The sequence below is a fragment of the Orycteropus afer genome, unplaced genomic scaffold (genome assembly GCF_000298275.1).
Source record: "Orycteropus afer afer isolate SDZICR_OR568_19922 unplaced genomic scaffold, OryAfe1.0 scaffold00283, whole genome shotgun sequence".
Classification (NCBI taxonomy): Eukaryota; Metazoa; Chordata; class Mammalia; order Tubulidentata; family Orycteropodidae; genus Orycteropus; species Orycteropus afer.
In genome coordinates this window covers 2,682,969-2,701,651 of record NW_006921870.1, presented here as the reverse complement: position 1 = coordinate 2,701,651, position 18,683 = coordinate 2,682,969, and the positions used below count along the sequence as shown (strand labels likewise).

Below are 18,683 nucleotides of genomic sequence, written 5' to 3'. Positions count from 1 at the left end.
AAATTTTTGCTGAAGATAATTAAAAAAAAAAAAAAAAAAAGCAGCCATAAATCAACAGGGAACTGCCAGAAGTTCAAGCCAGATTCAGAAGAGGACATGGAATGAAAGATATCATTGCTGTTGTCAGATGGATGTTGGCTGAAAGAAGAGAACACCAGAAAGATGTTTATCTGTTTCATCAACTATGTGAAACCATTCAATTGTGTGGATCATAACAAATTATGGTTAAGAATGAGAATTCTTAATTGTGCTCATGGGGAACATGTACACAAACCAAGAGGCAGTTGTTCAAACAGAATGGGACACTTTGTGGTTTAAAATTGGAAAAGGTGTGCAACAGCATTGTATCCTTTCACCTTACTTATTCAACCTGTATACTGAGCAAATAATTTGTGAAGCTCAGCTATATAAAGAACAGAGCATTAGGATTGGAGGAAAACTCACTAACAAGTCTGACTCCTGCCTGTTCTTGCCTGTCCTGCATACATGTGTTCGGCGACTCAACACACCTCACTTCCTCTATTGCCCCATTCTCATCCCCCCCCCCTTTAGTCTGGTTTGATTTTGTCACAGGTGGGTTGGGCCAGACCTTCCTACTTCTGGAAGAGTATCCTCCTCACTAGAGCTACCCATGATGGAACAGGTATCCTTGTAAGGGAGTGAGCTGCTTGTCTCTGAGGAGTATGTAAGCAGGACTTGATGCCTTTTTGGTGGTGGCAGTGTAAGGGACACCCCCTTGAGGTAGGGGCTGCTCAACAGGGCCTCTAAGCTCCCTTCTAGCCCCAGAGTTTTGCATTTGAAGACAGGACCTCCTCTATGAGCTAGACTTCCCCTCCACCCAGCGCCCAGGCCCCTGCCCAGCTCTTTGTGGCACACTGCCTATTGGAGCTAACAGAGGAAGTGATGGCAGAAAGCACTGCTGTGAGTCTTAAAGACTGTACTTATACTGCCCTCTTCCAGCATCCAAAGGAGTGTAATATGGGGATTTCACCAATTTCTAGCAGACAAGTAAGCCTGGTCTTTTTTATGATTTTGAGTTTTGTTCCACATTTCTCTCCTACTCTACCCAGGATCTCCTATTTTGATCCCTCCAAGCTATAGTCTTTTTAATTGTCTTCATATGCATGTGAAAGTTAAGACTGTGAAAAAGGAAGACAATAGAATTGATATATTTGAACTGCAGTGATGGTGAAGCACAATGAATATACAATGGACTGCCAGAAGAATGAATAAATCAATCTTAAAAGAAATATAACCAGAATGCTCCATAGAACAAGGATGATAAGACCTTCTGGCCTCGGTCCATTTCCCAGTGCCCAAGGCCTTGTCTCACAACTCAACCAGCAACTCCAGTGCTCACCTTGGGAAAACCAACCACATTTCTGCCTAGCCCTCAAAAGCCTCAAGCTCCTGGCTCCAGCTTTGTCTCCACAGTGGTACCTGGGGTTCTGTGTACTTATAGAAGCCTCTTAGGACTGCAGTGGGGCTCCAGGGGAGAGATGGAGGTGAGGTACACATCTGTGTAAGGGCTTTATAAACTGAAAAGCTCCAAATCTGTGTAGGGGTGTTTCCTGTTTAAATAACATGATTTTAGAAAAGTAGTTTCTCCTTCAATCCTCCCAACAACGCTCTGAAGTGTTATCATTACCCCCAGTGTACAGAACAGGGAACTGAGATTCAAAGGGCAGCATCCTACCCACCCTTCATGGCTGGTGAAGGGCTGAGCTAGGAATAAACAAAAAGCTCTTATTATTCTGTAGCCTCCTTAATAGGCAGAAGGGTATATCTCACATGAAGTCCCAGAGGAGGCCTACTTTGCTCCACCTGGAACAAGCTCCCTCAACGCTGCCCCCGTCTATTCTCTAGACTAGTCTGTACCACATCTATGCCGCCCAATAAGGGAGTCACAACCACTCATGGCTGAGGAGCATCTGAAACATGGCTAGTGTACCCAGGAATGGAATTAATTTTGCTTAAATTCAATTTAAATAGCCACAAGTCACAGTTCTAGAGGGACCTTGTTTAGGGGAGCAGTAGAGAACAAACCAAATCAAAGTGGTGTCATATTCCTTGAAGAGAAGACTCAATATTGTCAAGGTGGCATGTTTCCTTAAGTTAATCTCTGAGCTGAAAGAAACACCACTAAGAAGTCCAATAAGATGCCTACGGCACTAGACTGCTAACCAGAAGGCTGGCGGTTCAAACCCACCAGCCAATCCTTGCAAGGAAGATGGGGCAATCGACTTCCGTAGTGATACTGCCTCGGAAACCCAAGGAGGGGTTGGTATGAGTCGGGTCCGACTCGAGGGCACATAACAACAACAACAACAACAACAAAATTAGCTGAGCTATTCTTCCTTTGGAACAATAACTACTTAAGAATACACAATTTTTTGAAAAGAAGAAAAGAACGGTTCTTGCTCTAATAATAAAACATATCATAAAACTACAGTAGTTAAAACAGCTTGGTGCTGGCAGAGAATTAAACAGATCAAGTGACTACTAATGTGAAGCCTGACAAGGGTGGTGATTTTTATTCTGCTTAATGATATATCCCAGGCCCCTAAAACAGGGGCTGACATGAAGTAAGTGTTCAGTATTTACTGAATGAATGAAAAAATCCAAGCACAGATCCATTGCCGTGTAGTAAATTACTTAGTATGGCTTTTCTACCCATAAGTCATTGTAAACTCAGTGGTGGAATGAGCAACTGAGGAGCTCCTGATTGTAAATGTTATCCATCTGGGTTATTTGCTGGGCATGGCACAACGCAATGTAATGGGAGGCTCACTCTCAGGTGCTTAGAATTCTGTTGTTATGATTGGTTGGTTTGGCCACTCTATCAAGCTCAAGAGGAGGCCTCCTAGAGGCAGAACTCTCTCTGACTGCTGGCTGAGGAAGACATGCGGCTGAAACAGACACGTGCTGCTGGGAAAGAGATGCAAGAGACACACATTGCTGAGACACAGAGGGACATGCACTGCTGGGGGAGAGACTGTGAGAGACTTGGCTGGGAGACGGTGGGCTGGGAGAGAGACTGAGCGTTTTTCTTCCTGAACTTGAATTGTAGCCTGGTGCTTTCCCAATAACTCCATAATCTGCGAGTTCTGTGTAGCCACTGTAGCAAATTATCGAACTCAGGAGAGAGGTGGTAGTGTTTTGGGAGGAACGGTTGGACAGAGGGCTGGAGGGAAGCAGCACGTCTGGCCTTGCAGGAATAGGCCTTGGGCTATTGATCCTGATCCTGTCTTCCTCTTGTGGGATTAGAGGAGGTCAGAACATGTGGCCTCCTTGCCCTTTTTGCATCCATGTTCACATGGGAACTAGATGGCATGTCAAGTGAGTGAAGAAAGGATAGATTACTCAATAAGTGGTTTAGAGACAATTAGCTAATTCATACAGAAAAATAAAACTCAGACCCCCATATCATATACCATTTTCCAAAATGACCAGATTAAAGTCCTAGGACATATAAAACAAAAAACTGTAAAAGTACTGAACAATACACACACACACACACACACACATATATTTATAAAACCATGTTTATGACTTGGTACATAATTGGCAGAATCTTTTAAAATAAAACACAAAAAGCCAAAGTAATAATAATAAAAAAGAAATGCTATTTGATTAATTAAAATGAAAACTTTCTACTAGACAAGAGAACAGAAATAAGGTTAAAACACAAGTAACGCATACTAAATACTACTGAATTATATACTTTTCACGTATAAAGAGTGAATTTTATGGTACATTAATTACATCTCATAAAACAAACCTAACTTAAAAAAAAAAGCAACAGACTGGAAAACAATATCTGCATTTACAAAGGACTAGTATCCACATTATACAAAGAACTCCTACTAAATAAAAATGATAATGAACCCAATAGAGAAATATGCAAAGAATATGAATAGGTATTTCACAGGAGAGAAAACTCAAGCAAAGATAATCAACCTTATGAGTAAGCAGGGAAAGGCAAATTGAAACAACAAACACAGTTTTTACCCACTGGTTGGGGTTAAAAGATAATACTGAATGTTGACCAGTGTTGTGAGAGAAATAGGAACTCTCAAATTCAGTTGCAGGAAAGAGAAAATTGGTACAGCCTTCTTTTTAGGAGTAATTTGGAAACTCCTATTTCAATTAAAAATGTGCTTACTTAAGATCCAACAATCCACTTCTAGCTACTTTCCTTAGAGCTCTGTTGGGAATGTATATAAGGACGTATATCCATGCTCACTGAATACCACTGTAAACTCAAACCAAACTCACTGCCGTCCAGTTGAATCCAACTCATAGCAACCCCTTCTTGGGTTTCCGAGGTGGTATCTCTATGGAAGTAGACTCCCCAGTCTTCCTTCCGAGAAGTGGCTGGTGGGTTTGAACCACCAGCCTTCTGGTTAGCAGTCAAATGCCTTAGGCACTATGCCACCAGAGCTCCCAAGTACCACTAGTAATTGTGAAAAAGTGGAGGCAACTGCCTATGCCAAATAACCTGTGAAATAACCACACCATGGACGACATCACGGACTGCTACACCGCAGCAAACAGGAATGGGGGGTTCTATGTAGACTGGCAGGAACAATCTCCCAGATCACTGCTGAGTGGAAGCAGCAAACTATAATAGTGACATCACAGTAAGATAAGGTCACATAAACCTATCCCCTGAATAATGCCAGTATAAATCACAATAGGGTATACTACTCATATAGGGGTTACTAGGTACCAGATACAGTTCTGAGTATTTTCCACGTATCAACTCATGGAGTCCTCATAAGCCTGTACGATAGATGCTACTAGCATCATCCCTGTTTTACAGGTGAGGGCACTGTGTCACGGGAGGTTAAATAAATTGCCCAAGGACATGTAGATAGGAAGTGCTGGAGCCAAGACTGAACACATGCAGCCCAGTCCCAGAGTTGTGTTCTTAACCATGACTATCTGGATTTCCTAAGAGTACACACCTATCTGCTGGTAAGAAACCCACTGCCATTGAGTCAATTCTGACTCATAGCAACTCTATAGGACAGAATAGAACTGCCTCATAGGGTTCCCAAGGCTATAAATCTTTACAGAAGCACACTGGCTTCTCTTTCTCCCATGGAGTGGCTGGTGGGTTTGAACTGCCAATCTTTTGGTTAGCAGCCCAATGCTTTAACTACAGCATCACCAGAGCTCCTTATCTACTGGTAATGGCCCAGTAAAAAAGGGCTGGAAGGACAGACTCCAAATGATAAAATTCAAAAGGGATGCTATACTTAACTATAAGGCTTTAATTTTCCATGGAAAATGCGTTCATGTGTTACGCATATAATTAAAAATTAATGAAAACAGCAAGAATGTAGACCAATGACAGCATGTGGAGGGAGAGTCTTTCCTGGCCTTGTGGGCCTGAGGAGGCCCTACAGAGCCTCCACTCATCCCCACTGCTGGCCTCTTGTCTGCCCACTCTGCTGGGGCTCTCTCATACCGTCTGCTGTGTACATGGGTTACTTTAGGAACTAGGGGAGCTCCCCCTGTTAACCCAGCCTCCATCAAGAGGGCATAGGCCTGGGTCTGACCCTGAGGGGGCTAAAGGTGATCTTGGAGCTAGGCTGTGCCCAGGAGTAGGTGGGACAGCCTTTTGGAACACAATCCTCCATGGTCCAGCTTATTGTTCCAGCCAGGGCTCACACAGTAACAGGGTCCTTATATGTAGCAGGCTATTAGCAAATAGGAATCTTAGGAAAATCACCCTAGTAGATGTCAGAGGGCCCAGACTCTGCCAGTTCTAGGCTGAATGAAGACCAACAACCCATAGTCCCCTGGCTATCCCAGTATGAATGCACTAGGACTACTCCTACGTCTGGGACAGGCCTAACACCCCTGCCAAGCTGGTAAGAGGGGGCTTGGCAATCCTTCCATATCACTCCAGATCTAGGTGAAGAGGAAGTGGTCACTCAAGAGCAACTCAACAGAGGCCAGGACTCGCCATACCTCTTGCCACCCCAGCCCAGCCTTCTGGGAAATATACTGCCTGCCTTTCATTCATAGAACATTTGTCAGTAACCACCAGGCAGACTGGACATGCCTCCTTCCTGGATAGAACCCCTAGAGGAGTTAGCACTAGGAGTGTGGTGACCCTAAATCCTGGAGGCTCGATGGAGGGAAATTAGGTGAATGCTCAAGCTCAGCCTACTTATGAGCCTGCCAGCCTTCCCTCTGAGGGAGTCCTCCACCCTCCTCTCCTTCCTCTATTTCAGGCCATGCTAAGAATAGTCTGCTTTAAATACCTATCTCCCTCATTAGATCTGCTCACAGGATGCCTGAAAATACCTTTCTAGAAGCCCTGGTGAGTAGCAGCCACTCAGGGGATCCAATTCACATTTTCCCCCAAAGACCTTGTGGCTTTCTGAAACTTCTGATAGCAGCAGGCTGATCTCTGCCTCCTCCTTAGACACATGCTTCTGAGTCCAGCCTACATCTGCCATCCTGACCCTGCCATTCCCTTATGCCCATCACTTATGGTATAAAACTTCAATGCCTGAGCTGGATATGCAAGGCAGGGCATGGCTCAGCCTAACACACTCTGTTCTTCAAACAGAACATGTCCTGAGTGCTGGAACATACCACACAAGGCCCAAAATTCATGCCACTGACACTCTTCTCTTGTGTAGCTGTATCATGGAAAAGGTCCCCTCCTGCCCCCACTTAACCTGTTAGCACCTAATAGTGCTCCTTGGAGGGGTCTGGCCCTGGGGAGCAGGTGGCTGGGACCTTTGCTCACAGGGCTCCAATCTCCCCTACCAACAACACTGGTGTTCCTCATAGCTGACTACCATTACTCTGTGCCATGTGCTGTAGTAAGTACTGTTCATGCAATGTCTCATCACACCCTCTCATGCACTCATTTCTAATCACTCTATGTGGGCACTTTGATCTCAGCACAGAGCACATGAGCATGAAATGAAGGTGAGTTCATCCCTACTTGCCCTGCCGAGGTCCAGTGGGTGTTAGGACCACCTGTCTTATTCTTCCTTCAGTTCCTGCCCTCTTGCAGAGTCAGCACTGGTATGGCCACCTGGCCCCTGGAAAAGACAGCACTGGGCAGCTGTGGCAGGCGGGCAGGTGGGGTACTCACTTGTTGAAGAGGTTCAGTCCAATGCGATAGTGTCTCTTGCGGATGACATCATTGCTGAAGGCAGGTGAGTCCCAGCTATTGCGGGTCTCTTTGTGGTAGGTCTGCTTACTGAGTGTCTGTTCCCGCAAGCTGTCACGGGACGAAGACTCAGAACTGCAGTTGATGGTGTCATTGGAATTGGACGTGCTGTTGATACTGTCATTGTCCCCATCCGAGTAGTCTGACTCAGACTTGCTCTGCCTATTGGCTGAGCCATTGATGGCCAGGTGGCTGTCAATGGGCCTGGGGGGCCGGGGCCGCAGTTCTGGCTCCTCCCGGGGCAAGCCCTTGGGGGGGCCGCTGTGGGGGCCATGCTTGGGGCTGCCCTCCTGCCCACCAAGACTGCGCTCATAGGCACTTTGCCTCTTGAGTGAGCCGCGGTCCGAGCGGTCACTGAGGTCCACAGAACTGTCGCTAGGTGGCTCAATGGTTAACAGGGGGAGATGCTCCCCTCGCAGCCGCTGCTCTGGCCGCTCCAGGGAAGGCGTGCTCCGGCAGCTTGTGTCCGTGTCCCCCTTGTCGTCCTTGTGACCCAGGGCCCAGTAGTCCTGCGATGAACCCCCAGCCCGTAACCGCAGGTCTGACTCAGTGCTGGATGGCCGGTCCCCCACCTGAGAGAGGGGCAGAGGTGGCGATAGCTCTTCTTCATCAATGTACAGGGTGACGTCACTGTATGAAGCAGTCATCTCATCTAGCTTGCGGTTGTCCATGCCGTGCAGGGTCGGCTTCAGCTCGGTGTCCCGGGCCCGAGCGGAGTCAGGGGCTGGCATCTCCTCGGCATGCAGGCTACGGCAATTGAGGGCATCGTCAATGGACTCTGCCAACGATTTTACTTGCCGGGAGAAGGCATCCTCCAGCTCTGTGATGGCATCTGCAAAGTCACTGGAGGTGGCTGGTGACTTGATGGTGGCTGGCTTGCCAAGGTCACCACATTCAGATGGAACCAGGGCACCCAACTGGGAGCCATCGTTGGTCATTGAGACTTGCTTCCCCTCGAAGTAGGAGCTATGCACTTTCTCAGGTCCCTCAAAGGAGAACTGCATCCTCATGTTGGATAGCACAATGCGGCGTGACATGCGGTTCTCTGACATGGAGCTGCGGAGGCGCTCGAAATTCTTGTTCATCTGGTACTGGCGGAACGCTGTCTGGATGGTGCGGGCCGCATGGCGGGTCACAAGGCGCCCCCCATACTTTCGTTCTAGCATCTCCACCTGGTGGGAGAAGGAGAAGAGAATGAGGGCAGTACTGTGCCTGGTAAGGTGCACACAGCATCTACAAACACTTATTCTTGGTCCCTGACCCCATGGTGATGCCATCTGGGGAACTTTCAGCATGTCCCAAAGAAACATTGGCTCCAAGGACAAATAAGACTGAGAAACACCGTGTTAAAGTATTAAAAAGTACAATCAGTCCTCGTTATTTGTGGATTCTGTATTTGTGAATTCCCCTGTTGCCGAAAAATATTTGCAGTGCTTTTGTGGTCATCACAGGTATGTGTATACACATAGCAGTGAAAACGTTCCAGCTGAGGTCAAACAAGGCTGATTTGGTATTCACTAATCTATTATTTGGGAGCTGTGGTAGCATGATGCCTAAGGCACGTGACTGCTAACCAGAAGGGTGGTGGTTCAAACCCCGTAGCCGTTCCTCGGAAGGAAGGTTGGGCAATCTACTTCTATAGTGATACCACCTCGGCAAACCAAGGAGGGGTCGCTATGAGTTGGGTCCGACTCGACAGCACACAACAACAACAACAATCTGTTATTTATAGGATTTTATGGAACGTAAGTACCACAAATTATGACAATTGATTGCATCTTCCCTGCAAAATTTCCCACATCTTTGGCCACAGAAACCCCTGGGCATGGAGAACCTTGTGGTATACAGTTTAATGGAAAATACTGTGGAGATGTTGGAAGAGGGAGGCCAGCCCCTTCAGTGGTAAAGAGGCTGAGAATTATGCAGGGTAAGAGACTTGCCAAAGATTTCAGTAAGTTCTTGGGACACTGAGGACTGACTGTAGGCTTCCACACTTCTTTACTTTCTATTGCATATGTACTGCAGCCCTTGGTGGGCCAGGGAAGAGGGGGAGGGAAGCACCAGTAACTTCAGGGAGGCCTGAGAGGAACACATCACTAAGAAGCAGACTTCAGAGCCAGATGCTGGGGCTCTAATGCTGGCTTGGCCCCTTGTGATGTGTGTGACCCTAGGTAAGCCCCAGGACCTTACACTTCTTCAGTCTCCTCATCTGTAAAATAGGGATAACACTGGCAGGCCGGATGCAAGGCACTTAGCATGTGCCAAACACAGTGCAAACCAGGATGAAAGACCCTTAACTGCTTTCCTAGAAGGCATTTACAGTTTGTAAAACCCCTCAACCCTCTACCGTATAGATGGGTAAGCTGAGGCTCAGAGAACAGACCCAGCACACACACATACACAGAGGACTCTATACTCTGGAGGCAGCTCTCCGTCTCCTACCATAAGATGATGGCCTTCTCTGTGAGTCTGGAGAAGTGGTAGAAAGCTAGCATTCTGAGAAGGCAGAGCTGCCACCAGATGAGGCAGAGAATGGGCAAACTCTCACGCTCTGTCTCCTAGGGTGATATGTGGGCCCTGGAGTTCTGAGGCCACCAAGACCAAAGGCAGCCCAAAGGGTGAACTTATGCCTTGTTCCTGAATGAAAACCAAATACACTTCTGCAGTTGGTGCCAGCTCTGAGAAAGTCCAAGAAAAGCAAGGTAAGACATTGGCCTCTCCACCAAGCTACACCTCTCTGGCCACAGGGCAGAGCAGGCACCTGAAGTGTGCAACACCAAGTGGAGAGAAAGGAGTTGGATCCTCAAGAGTCTAGATCAAATTTGCCTACTCTGTGCCAAGTATCACACCAAATCTGGTGGTAGAGAGACAGGATTCTTGCCCTCAAGAAGCTAAGAGTTTGTCAGGGAGAACAGAAAGACACACAGACACAACTAAATAAAAGCTAAATAGCTGTTTAGCAAAATAAAAATTGGACCTGAGTCAGGAGGAGAGAGTAACTTGGAAAGAGCAGGGCCTGAGCCTCTCACTTCATCAGGTAGCTGGGTAAGTGACTTCATGTTTCTGTTCATCTCTCTGGAAAGCGAGTTGGTGTGTCACTTGCATATGGGCAAGTGTTCCTAGCTCTGAGAGGCTAACTCATTTCAGGGGCACCAGTAAAATACAGGCCTGGTGAGTGCAGGCAGGAGCTCTTAACACCCCCCAAAAACGAATGCCTCAGCTCTTTTGTATTCCACAAGAGTGACAACATAGGCTGGGCAGAGCACTTCTTTGTAGAAGAGAATAGTAGAGGGTGGGGCTTCAAAATGACTTTTCAAAGACCAGCCAAGCCCAGAGTCAGCCAGTGTGGTTCTGTTTTTTCCTCACCTTGAAATTATGGATCACCATCCAAAGAGATGACCTCACTTCCACATCTGTAAGCAGAAAGCTTCTATTTTTGGGGGTTGCCAGTAAAGTTCTTAGAGCCCACAGAGCTGATAAGGGGCCCCAGGCCGAGCTCTGGTAAGCACTTTCTTGTCATTCTTTTCTGTCTGCAAAGGCCTGTGGTCCTGAGCTCCTCAAGCTAATGCTGGGTGGGGATATCACAAAGCCAGGGCCATAAGCTTCAGGCCAAAGATCACTCCCGGGTCTTTCTCCCCAGCTAGCTTTGGATCTTGCAAACTAGGCAATGACCCTATTAGCCTGAGACTCGCTCTCCAAGTCTGTGAATTGGTGTGATGGTAGGGGAGGAGGGCTTCCAGCAGGCAGAAGTGGGCTCTGTGTTTACCCAGCACAGCTGCTCTCAGACCCTTCTGTCCCTCTTCTCCTGAAAGGATACATACTGATGCTGATTGGAGCTTGCTCTTACTTATCCCCAAACTCACTGTGGTTGTTATTTTAGGGCTGGCACTCACCCAAGGCCCAGTTTAAAACTTTATGGAGAACCAGAGGAAGGAATTAAATTACCATCTGCTCACTTGCTTTGTGTGTTCAAGGACTATATCCTCACTTAATGCCCACAACAACTTCTCATCTCAAAGGAGGAAACTATCCCCACATCACAGGTGAGGATAGGGTGGCCTAAAGAGGTGAAGGGACTTGCATATCAAACCCGCTCGGCAAGTCTTTCTTACCCGGTCACCTCATTGGCCCTTTAAAGGAGTACTTCTAAATGGTGAGGACAAGGAACTGAAGGCCACAGGTCAGAAGGAAAATGCATGTGACTTCCTGTGTGGCTCCTTTCACTAAAATGTGATTTCGCAGAATCAAGTACTCTGGGTTTATCTGGCAATTCTCATGCAATCTATTTTTACTTCCACTTGGACTTCCAGGAGCTTAGGGGCCCTGAATATCACCTGTATCCTCTCCCTCTCTACTACCCCTTCCCTGGCTCTCATACAAGCCAAGTTCACTCTCACCTCAGGGCCTTTGTACCCGCTTACCTTTCCCTGGAGCACCCGTTCCTCGAGCACGCCTTCTAATGTCATCTTAAAGAAGTCTTCCTGATCACCCTCATCCAATGTCGTCACCTCTTACAATCACTCTATTTCTTTCCCCTGTGGAGTTGGTATCATTTTTTGGAATTACATCATTTCCTTACTGCTAACCTGTTCATGGTGTGTCTGCTGCTACATAATGTCAGTTTAAGGGAGCAGGGGCCTCATCCAGTTCACTGCTGACTCCCCAGGATCCAGCTCAGGGCTTGGCACATGGAGAGCACTCAGCTAATGTGCACAGAATGAAATGAACAGCACAGCCACATTAAGCCTATGTTAAGCATGTAATCATCTCCACAGGTCTCTATTTAAGTCTACCTTTCTGATTCTTATTGTAGTGGTCCTGCTGCAGATGTCTTTTACTATAAACTGTTGTCATCCACTCTGTATCTGAGTACAACTGATAAATGCAAGAGGGGTTGTTCTCTTCCGTCATTGGCCTGCCATGAGTCCAAGTGCCATGGGTTTTGACCCCTTGCTGGCTCCAGTCAGAGCCAAGGCAGGCAGGGCTGTCCAAAGTTGAAGGACAGCACCATGAGCAGAGTATAGATGCCTTGTCAGGAGAGAGATCCAACCCAGGCAGCCCTCCTACTCATCACCAAAGGAAGTAGAGGGATATACCAGGCCCAGACCTCTGCTCCTTGAAAGACGAAGAAAAGATCAGGACAGGCCTGGTAAAGGGTAAATGTGGGAAGGAACAAGGGGTAAAGAGACTTCTGCAGAATTAGGTCTGGGCTTCTGTTGGCAAAACTGCTGGGGCTGCATGGGGCAGAGGTGGCCACCAGCATTTATGAGGAGACTGCCCAGAGCTAAGGAAAATCTGACAAATAAGTGGGGCCCTGGACACTTCCAGAGTTGCTTCCTGGCAGCTCAGCAGGGCCTTAGCTGCAGCCTGAACTCTCTGCTAGAGAGCCTTATACAGTATGAGACACTGCTAAGTGACCTGCTCACTCACCCATTTACTCATGCACAAGTCCATCTTCTAACTCACAGTAATGTACCTACGAGGTATCTGACTACGAGGGATGCAGAGTAAGGTGTCTCTGCCTCCTCGGGGACTTTTCGCACCTTCTGCCACCCCTACCCCCAATCCTAGCACAGCAGGGACTCTCCTCTGTCTCCTCAACTCTTGATCCTTCCTCGAGCCTGCCCAAACACCCTGGCCATGCACCCTCCTAGCTCTACCACACAGGGGAGGCCCTGGGGGAAGAAGGTGGGACCTAGAAGCACCAGCTGGGCCCTGAGTAGCCTTCATTGAAGCTAATGCCCATGTAAACATGGAGTTGTATGGTCGTTATATTTGTGTGTCAACTTGGCTAGGCCTGGTTGAATGGCTGCACAGCTGCTGGTAGTTATTCTCCATGATGAGCTGGCAATCAACTCCATGGTGGGATCTACCACAAGCAGCTGAGTAGCTGCTGTGGGTATGTGGTCTGCTTCACATATCTAAGGAACAGCTTTGGGAATGGTCTGTAGCTTATGGCACCTTGACCCCTACCTGTAGCCGTGTCGTAGTTCAGCAGCCTGCTATGCTCTGCCAACCTTGGGACTTACAATGGATTTGAATTAATGGCCTGCCATGTGATTTGGTAATATCAAGACTGTGCCTAGTTACTTGTAAATCTTGGGCTTGGCAGCCTCAGCAGCCAGCAGCTGTCTGAGTGAAGAAAAGCCTCTAGCTTCAGTGGGCCGGGAGCTGGAGGCAGAACTGAAGCCCAAGGCTGAGGGGCTTTCCACCCAGTCTCTAGAGCCTGGCACTTTGAACTTGGACTCAAAGCCTCCAAACTGTAAGAATAAACTCCTGTTTGTTAAAGCCATCCCGTCTGTGGTATATTCCTGTCAGAGTGGCACTAAGTAACCAGAACAAGTTGTAAACCTGAGGGCATATAGTAAGCAACTTCATCACCTCTAGTGCTGGGGCCAGGCTTGGCTTTTTAAAGCCTGTGCTATTTATGCTGGAAATTGACCTCCTTCCCTCCCTCTCACCCAGCTCCCTTACTCAGACTTGCATTCTACCCAAGGTTCAGTTGTCAGCTGGGACCAAACAACCTCCACGGCCATATGACTTGGGTAACTTGTGGCATTCAGATGCCCATTTCAAGGGCTCTGAGAACCAGTGCAGAGGCAAAGATTTCATTTGAGAGGACCTTTGACAAAATGCCCAGGAAGAAGTGTCAAAACTCTAGTGTATTTCAACTGGGTGGGCCAAGGCAAAATGCTCCTGGAAGGAGCCAGAGGTAGGGCTTGGCTGAGGTGAAGGCCGAATTCTTAGCAAATACATCTAACTCCAGTCCAGTCTGTCAGAAACGGTGAAAACTCACAGGCATCTGAGAGCTGCCTGGGCTGGCAGTGGACCAGGCCTGGCTCTGTACATGTCTGTACACGACTCCCTAGGAGGACACATGCAAGAACAGAGCTGCCTTACCTGTCCCTGTATGGCCAAGGAGCTGGGCCCTGCCTACCTGTTTATCTTGCAGATCCGAGGAGAGCTCATAGCTCTCAGAGAGTGACCGCGAGCGCTTGATTGCCTCTTCCTCGGCCTGCTTGCGCAGGATGGAGGTCGAGTGCTGCAGCTTGGGCCTCCGTGTGCGCTGCTGCTGTCCTGATGGCCCGGAGTACAGCCCATAGGCCCCTAGTGAAGTGTGCTCGTAGTGGTCAGGGCTCAGGCTGGAGCCAGGCACCAAGGGGCCCTGGTGGTAGGCTGAGGGGCTGTCCAGTGATGTGCCAGTCTCGCTGCTAGGTGCCTCGCCCTCAACACTGTAGAGGAGAGAGAGGCAGAAACTGTGAGCAGGAAACTAGAGTCCAGGGTCCAGAGGGTGTGTATGGTAGGAGGGGGCAACCATCATGAGGCAGCACCTTCCAGGAGGGTTGGACAACTCCAACCTCCCTGCTTCTGCCCTCACGCTCCCTCAACTGATACCCACATGCAGGTAGGTACAGGGATCTAGTACCTTTGCAATGTTCCTGCCTCACTCAGACTCACATCTCTCTGTAGAACGAATCACCTTTTAATATCAACCTATCTTACTTATTTTGCTTATTTTCAGTCTCATATATAAGACTATCAGCTCCCCAAAGATAAGGCCTATTTTGGGGTATGTGTGTGGGTGATTTAGGTGAAAGTTTACAGAAGAAATTCATTTTCCATACAGCAGTTCATACACATTTTGTTTCATGACACTGATTGCAATCCCCATAATGTAACAGCTCTCTTCCTACTTCCTCCCTGTAGTTAGCTCTTCCTTGTGTCCTTTCCTATGCATTCCTGCTCCCTGAGCTATCTCCCTGTGCAAATACTGTCCTTCTAATCTCCCATGATTGATTGTTCTAAGGAGTGTACCTGCCTGGTATAAACATTTACTTTATATACCTGCCTATTATTTGGTTGGAAGCCATGAGAGTGAGTTTAATTCCAGACCCAAAGGGTGACTAGGGGCTGTCATCTTGGGGGTTTCACTAGTCTCTATCAAACCAGTAAACCTGCTATTTTTTATGATTTTGAGTTTTGTTCCACATTTCTCTCCCACTCCATGCAAGATCTCCTGCACTGATCCCTTTCTGAGTGGTTGACAGTGGTAGCTGGGTACCATCTAGTTCTTCTGGTCTCATGGTTATACAGGCTGAGATCTGAATGGTTCACTAGTTCCTTGGGCTAATTGTTTTCATGTGTCTTTGGTTTTCTTTATTCTTCCTTGCTCCAAACAAGGAGAGACCAATGGTTGCATCTAGATCGCCACTTGTAAGCTTTTAATACCCCAGTCGTTACTTACCAAAGTAGGATGCAGAACAGTGTTTCTGTGTAGTATGTTATGCCATTTGAGCTTGATGTCTCCTGCAGCCATGGTCCTGAGCCCAGAGGTAAAATAACTCACTCCCTCAGGATGGTTGGCTGTGGCTAAGAAGTTATCATAACTTTGCCCCGTTAGTTCTATTTACATGGACATTGTTACAGCAATACAACTATGTATGTAGAAATATCATCTGCCAACTTTATATACAGTCATTGGTATATTCTCTTGCACCTAGACATAACTGATCATTTGAAAGTCCTGCCCCCTGCCCCCAGTGGAAGAACCAGGCCTGGCAATCAGCTTCTGTAAAGATTATAGACTTTCACTGACTCAAGTCCATAGATTATGGAGTCTCTCCAATAGAACGCATAAACAAGCACATGCCTCATTTTTATAGACACTGGTTTCCACTCCAGACTGTTTTTCAGTGTAGGACAAAAGGGAAGGGAGGAATTCATGTAATGAGCTTCTAACACAAAATGTGGTAGCATCCATCACCAGTCATCCTGTGGTTTGTCTGTCCCTGTAGAATTTTGCTCAGCCTCAGGGCTGGAGGGGACTTTAAAGACCCTTTGATAACTGAGGTCTGAGCAGAGGTCATTAGAAGGCACAAAGCAGATAGAGAAGGGAAGGCAGGCCCCTCTTGGATTTGCCTCCTTCATCAATAGTCCCCAACTTCAGAACCAAGTGAGAACACCTCACATCTAGCAGTCTGGACCAACTTGTCCACCTCCAAATTCAGCCTTGCTTCCATTCTTGCTACTTGTCATCAGGCCAAGGTCAACCTGTTCACCAACTCTTGGGGAACCCCCTCTCCAGAGAAACCTGGAGTTGGGGGATAGGGAAGGGAGACGGAGCAGAAGAGGTCAGGACAATGTCAGCTGACCAAGGCACAACAGAAAGCAGCCTGCCCTTTGATTCTAATTCTACCCTGAGCTGGGCTGAGGCTACAAATCTCAGTACTGGCTTTCCAGCTTATGGTTTAAGAATCGAATAGCACTTCCGTTCCTACCACTGGCTCTGGCCTCTGGGGACAAGCAGTGGTTCTCCTGTGGTGAACAATGTCCAATCTCATTCACCAGGGGTGAAGGTGTGACAAAGGTCCTTCTTTGGAGAAGAGATTTGGTTCTTTGCTTGTCTCTGATGCAAACTAGCTATGGATCAGGGTGGGTCACCTCCCATGTCAAGGTCTCAGTTCCGTAAAACAAGAGGGTTAAACTAGATGTCATCAAAGTGTACAGGAATACCACCCTTCAGAAGAATCATCTAGCTCCCTCCCCTACACTCCTCGCCTACCCACCCAGCAGCTTCCTTTCACACATTTGTGAAGAGGAAGGAAGCCAGTGAGGCTAGAAGAGAATGAGCATGGCAAAAGGAGCCAAGATGAGGTCAGACCAGGTGTATGTGTGGTTGGGGGCATAGGTAGATCTTATGTTTCTCCCATTCTTTTGACGAAGCTTTGGACAGTGCCTCACCACAAAGAGTCAGTGCCTCGATGCATGTCTGCTGTACGAAAGGCTGATTGACTCCTTGTGGTGGAGTTCCAGGCAACCCTCAACTTACAGATGAGCTGGAGGAAAGCCCTACCCCCAGCTGTAAGATCCCACATTCTTGCTCTTTGTTCTACCCCAATGCTGTTCCCTGCCCCTCTGTCCAAGTCTCTCTACAGCCTGTTAGCACACCACAAGAAGTGTTTCCAAACACACATCCCACAAAGTGGAAATGTTTTAGTCAGGGGCCGAATCTGTTTGTCCAAGCAAAAGGCTGACAGGAAACAAGATCTCGTCCTTGAAGAGATGTAGCCAGGGCTACATTTACAAGAAGAGAATTTAAAACAGGCTTGTAACCCTGAGTTTGTAGAAACGTGGTGACTGATGAGCAGTTTCCCTTGAGGCCCCTGAACAAGCGCTGAGCATTCTGCTTCTGAGCTGTCAGGTGGCTTGGCCAGGAGGTGGTAGCTAGGACCCTCACCCAAATGACTTAACAAGTCCAGGATAAGTGAACAATTTCTACCTCATGTCTGATCCTCCACCATGCCCTTTCTTAACTGGCTGTAAAACAAATGTGAGTAGGGGTGTGGGCTGGGCTGCTATGAATCTAAGGGGCATCCTTATTCCTAGTCAGCATAGTGTGCAGCCAAGGGAAGAGGAGGACGTGGTGTCCATGGAACCCCAGGATTGGGCCTTGCTCTGTAGTAGAGAAGGTTATAGCATTCTGGAGGCCCAAATGGTTGGGGTCATAAGCAGGACATTGCAGGGGGGCATTACCCACTGGTGTGGGCGCCTTTAGGCACAAGGAGAGGGGCATTCGCAGAGGGATATAGCAGAGGATGAGGTGATTGTGGGAAGGTAGGAACTCTCTGGATTAGTGCCAGCCTGATTCTTGCCCTTGTGCCAGCAGGTTCCAGAGCATTGCTGGCACAGAGCATGCTTGAGAGAGAGCTCAGCCTGCCCTCAAGGCTATTCTCAAGGCAGGGATGTGGTCTGACAGCCAACCCACAGCCTTCCCCTTCACCCATGAAGGCAATTCTGGCTTTCTCTCTGCTCACTTCCCATCCTGAACAGCTCTGCCTTCAGGAATCTGCCCACTCCTTAGCAGCAGCCTGCTCAGTCATCATCACCTCACCTTTCTCACTGGCCCCCTTCCCTGACCTCAGACCCCCGGCTCTGTTGTCTCTACTACCCCAGCAGTCAGAGGGGTTCTGTTAAAACACAGACAGACCAAGTGCCTTCTCTGCTCCCCATTACACTTGGAAAGGAAGACACTGTCTGCACAAAGTCCTTTAAGGCTTCACCTGGTCTGACTTTATCTTGGCTCCTCCTCTTGCTCATTCTCTTCCAGCTTCACTGGCATGCTTCCTCTTCTCAAACGTGTCAGGCATGCTCCTATCTCCGGGCCTCTGCACTGGCTGCTCCCCCAGAGACCTGCACAGACCATGTCCCCATCTCCTTCAACTCCTTACTCAATCTAAAGAAGGCCCACCCTGATGACCCAATTTAAAAATCATACCTCCTATATTTGTAATCCCTTACTGTGCTTTATTTTTTTCCCACCACCTTGCCACATACTATTTATTTATATTGTGATTTGGGTGAAGATTTACAGAGCAAATTCATTCTCCATACAGCAGTTCACATATACTTTGTCTCATGTCATTGACCACAGTTTACCACAATGCAACAGCTCCCCTCCCACTTCCTCCCCATAGTTACC

The 18,683-nt window shown here is 47.8% G+C and overlaps 1 protein-coding gene across 1 annotated transcript in view; it reads right to left on the bottom strand.

The window, feature by feature from the left end:
* Window positions 1-18,683, bottom strand: part of IQSEC1 (IQ motif and Sec7 domain ArfGEF 1) — a 648,999-nt gene that overhangs the window by 49,396 nt on the left and 580,920 nt on the right. The window contains exons 4-5 of the mRNA XM_042782283.1: window positions 14,142-14,436; window positions 7,127-8,376 (exon numbers count right to left, since the gene is read on the bottom strand). Coding sequence (XP_042638217.1) covers window positions 7,127-8,376; window positions 14,142-14,436 — 1,545 coding nt within the window. The remainder of the gene's footprint in view (window positions 1-7,126; window positions 8,377-14,141; window positions 14,437-18,683) is intronic.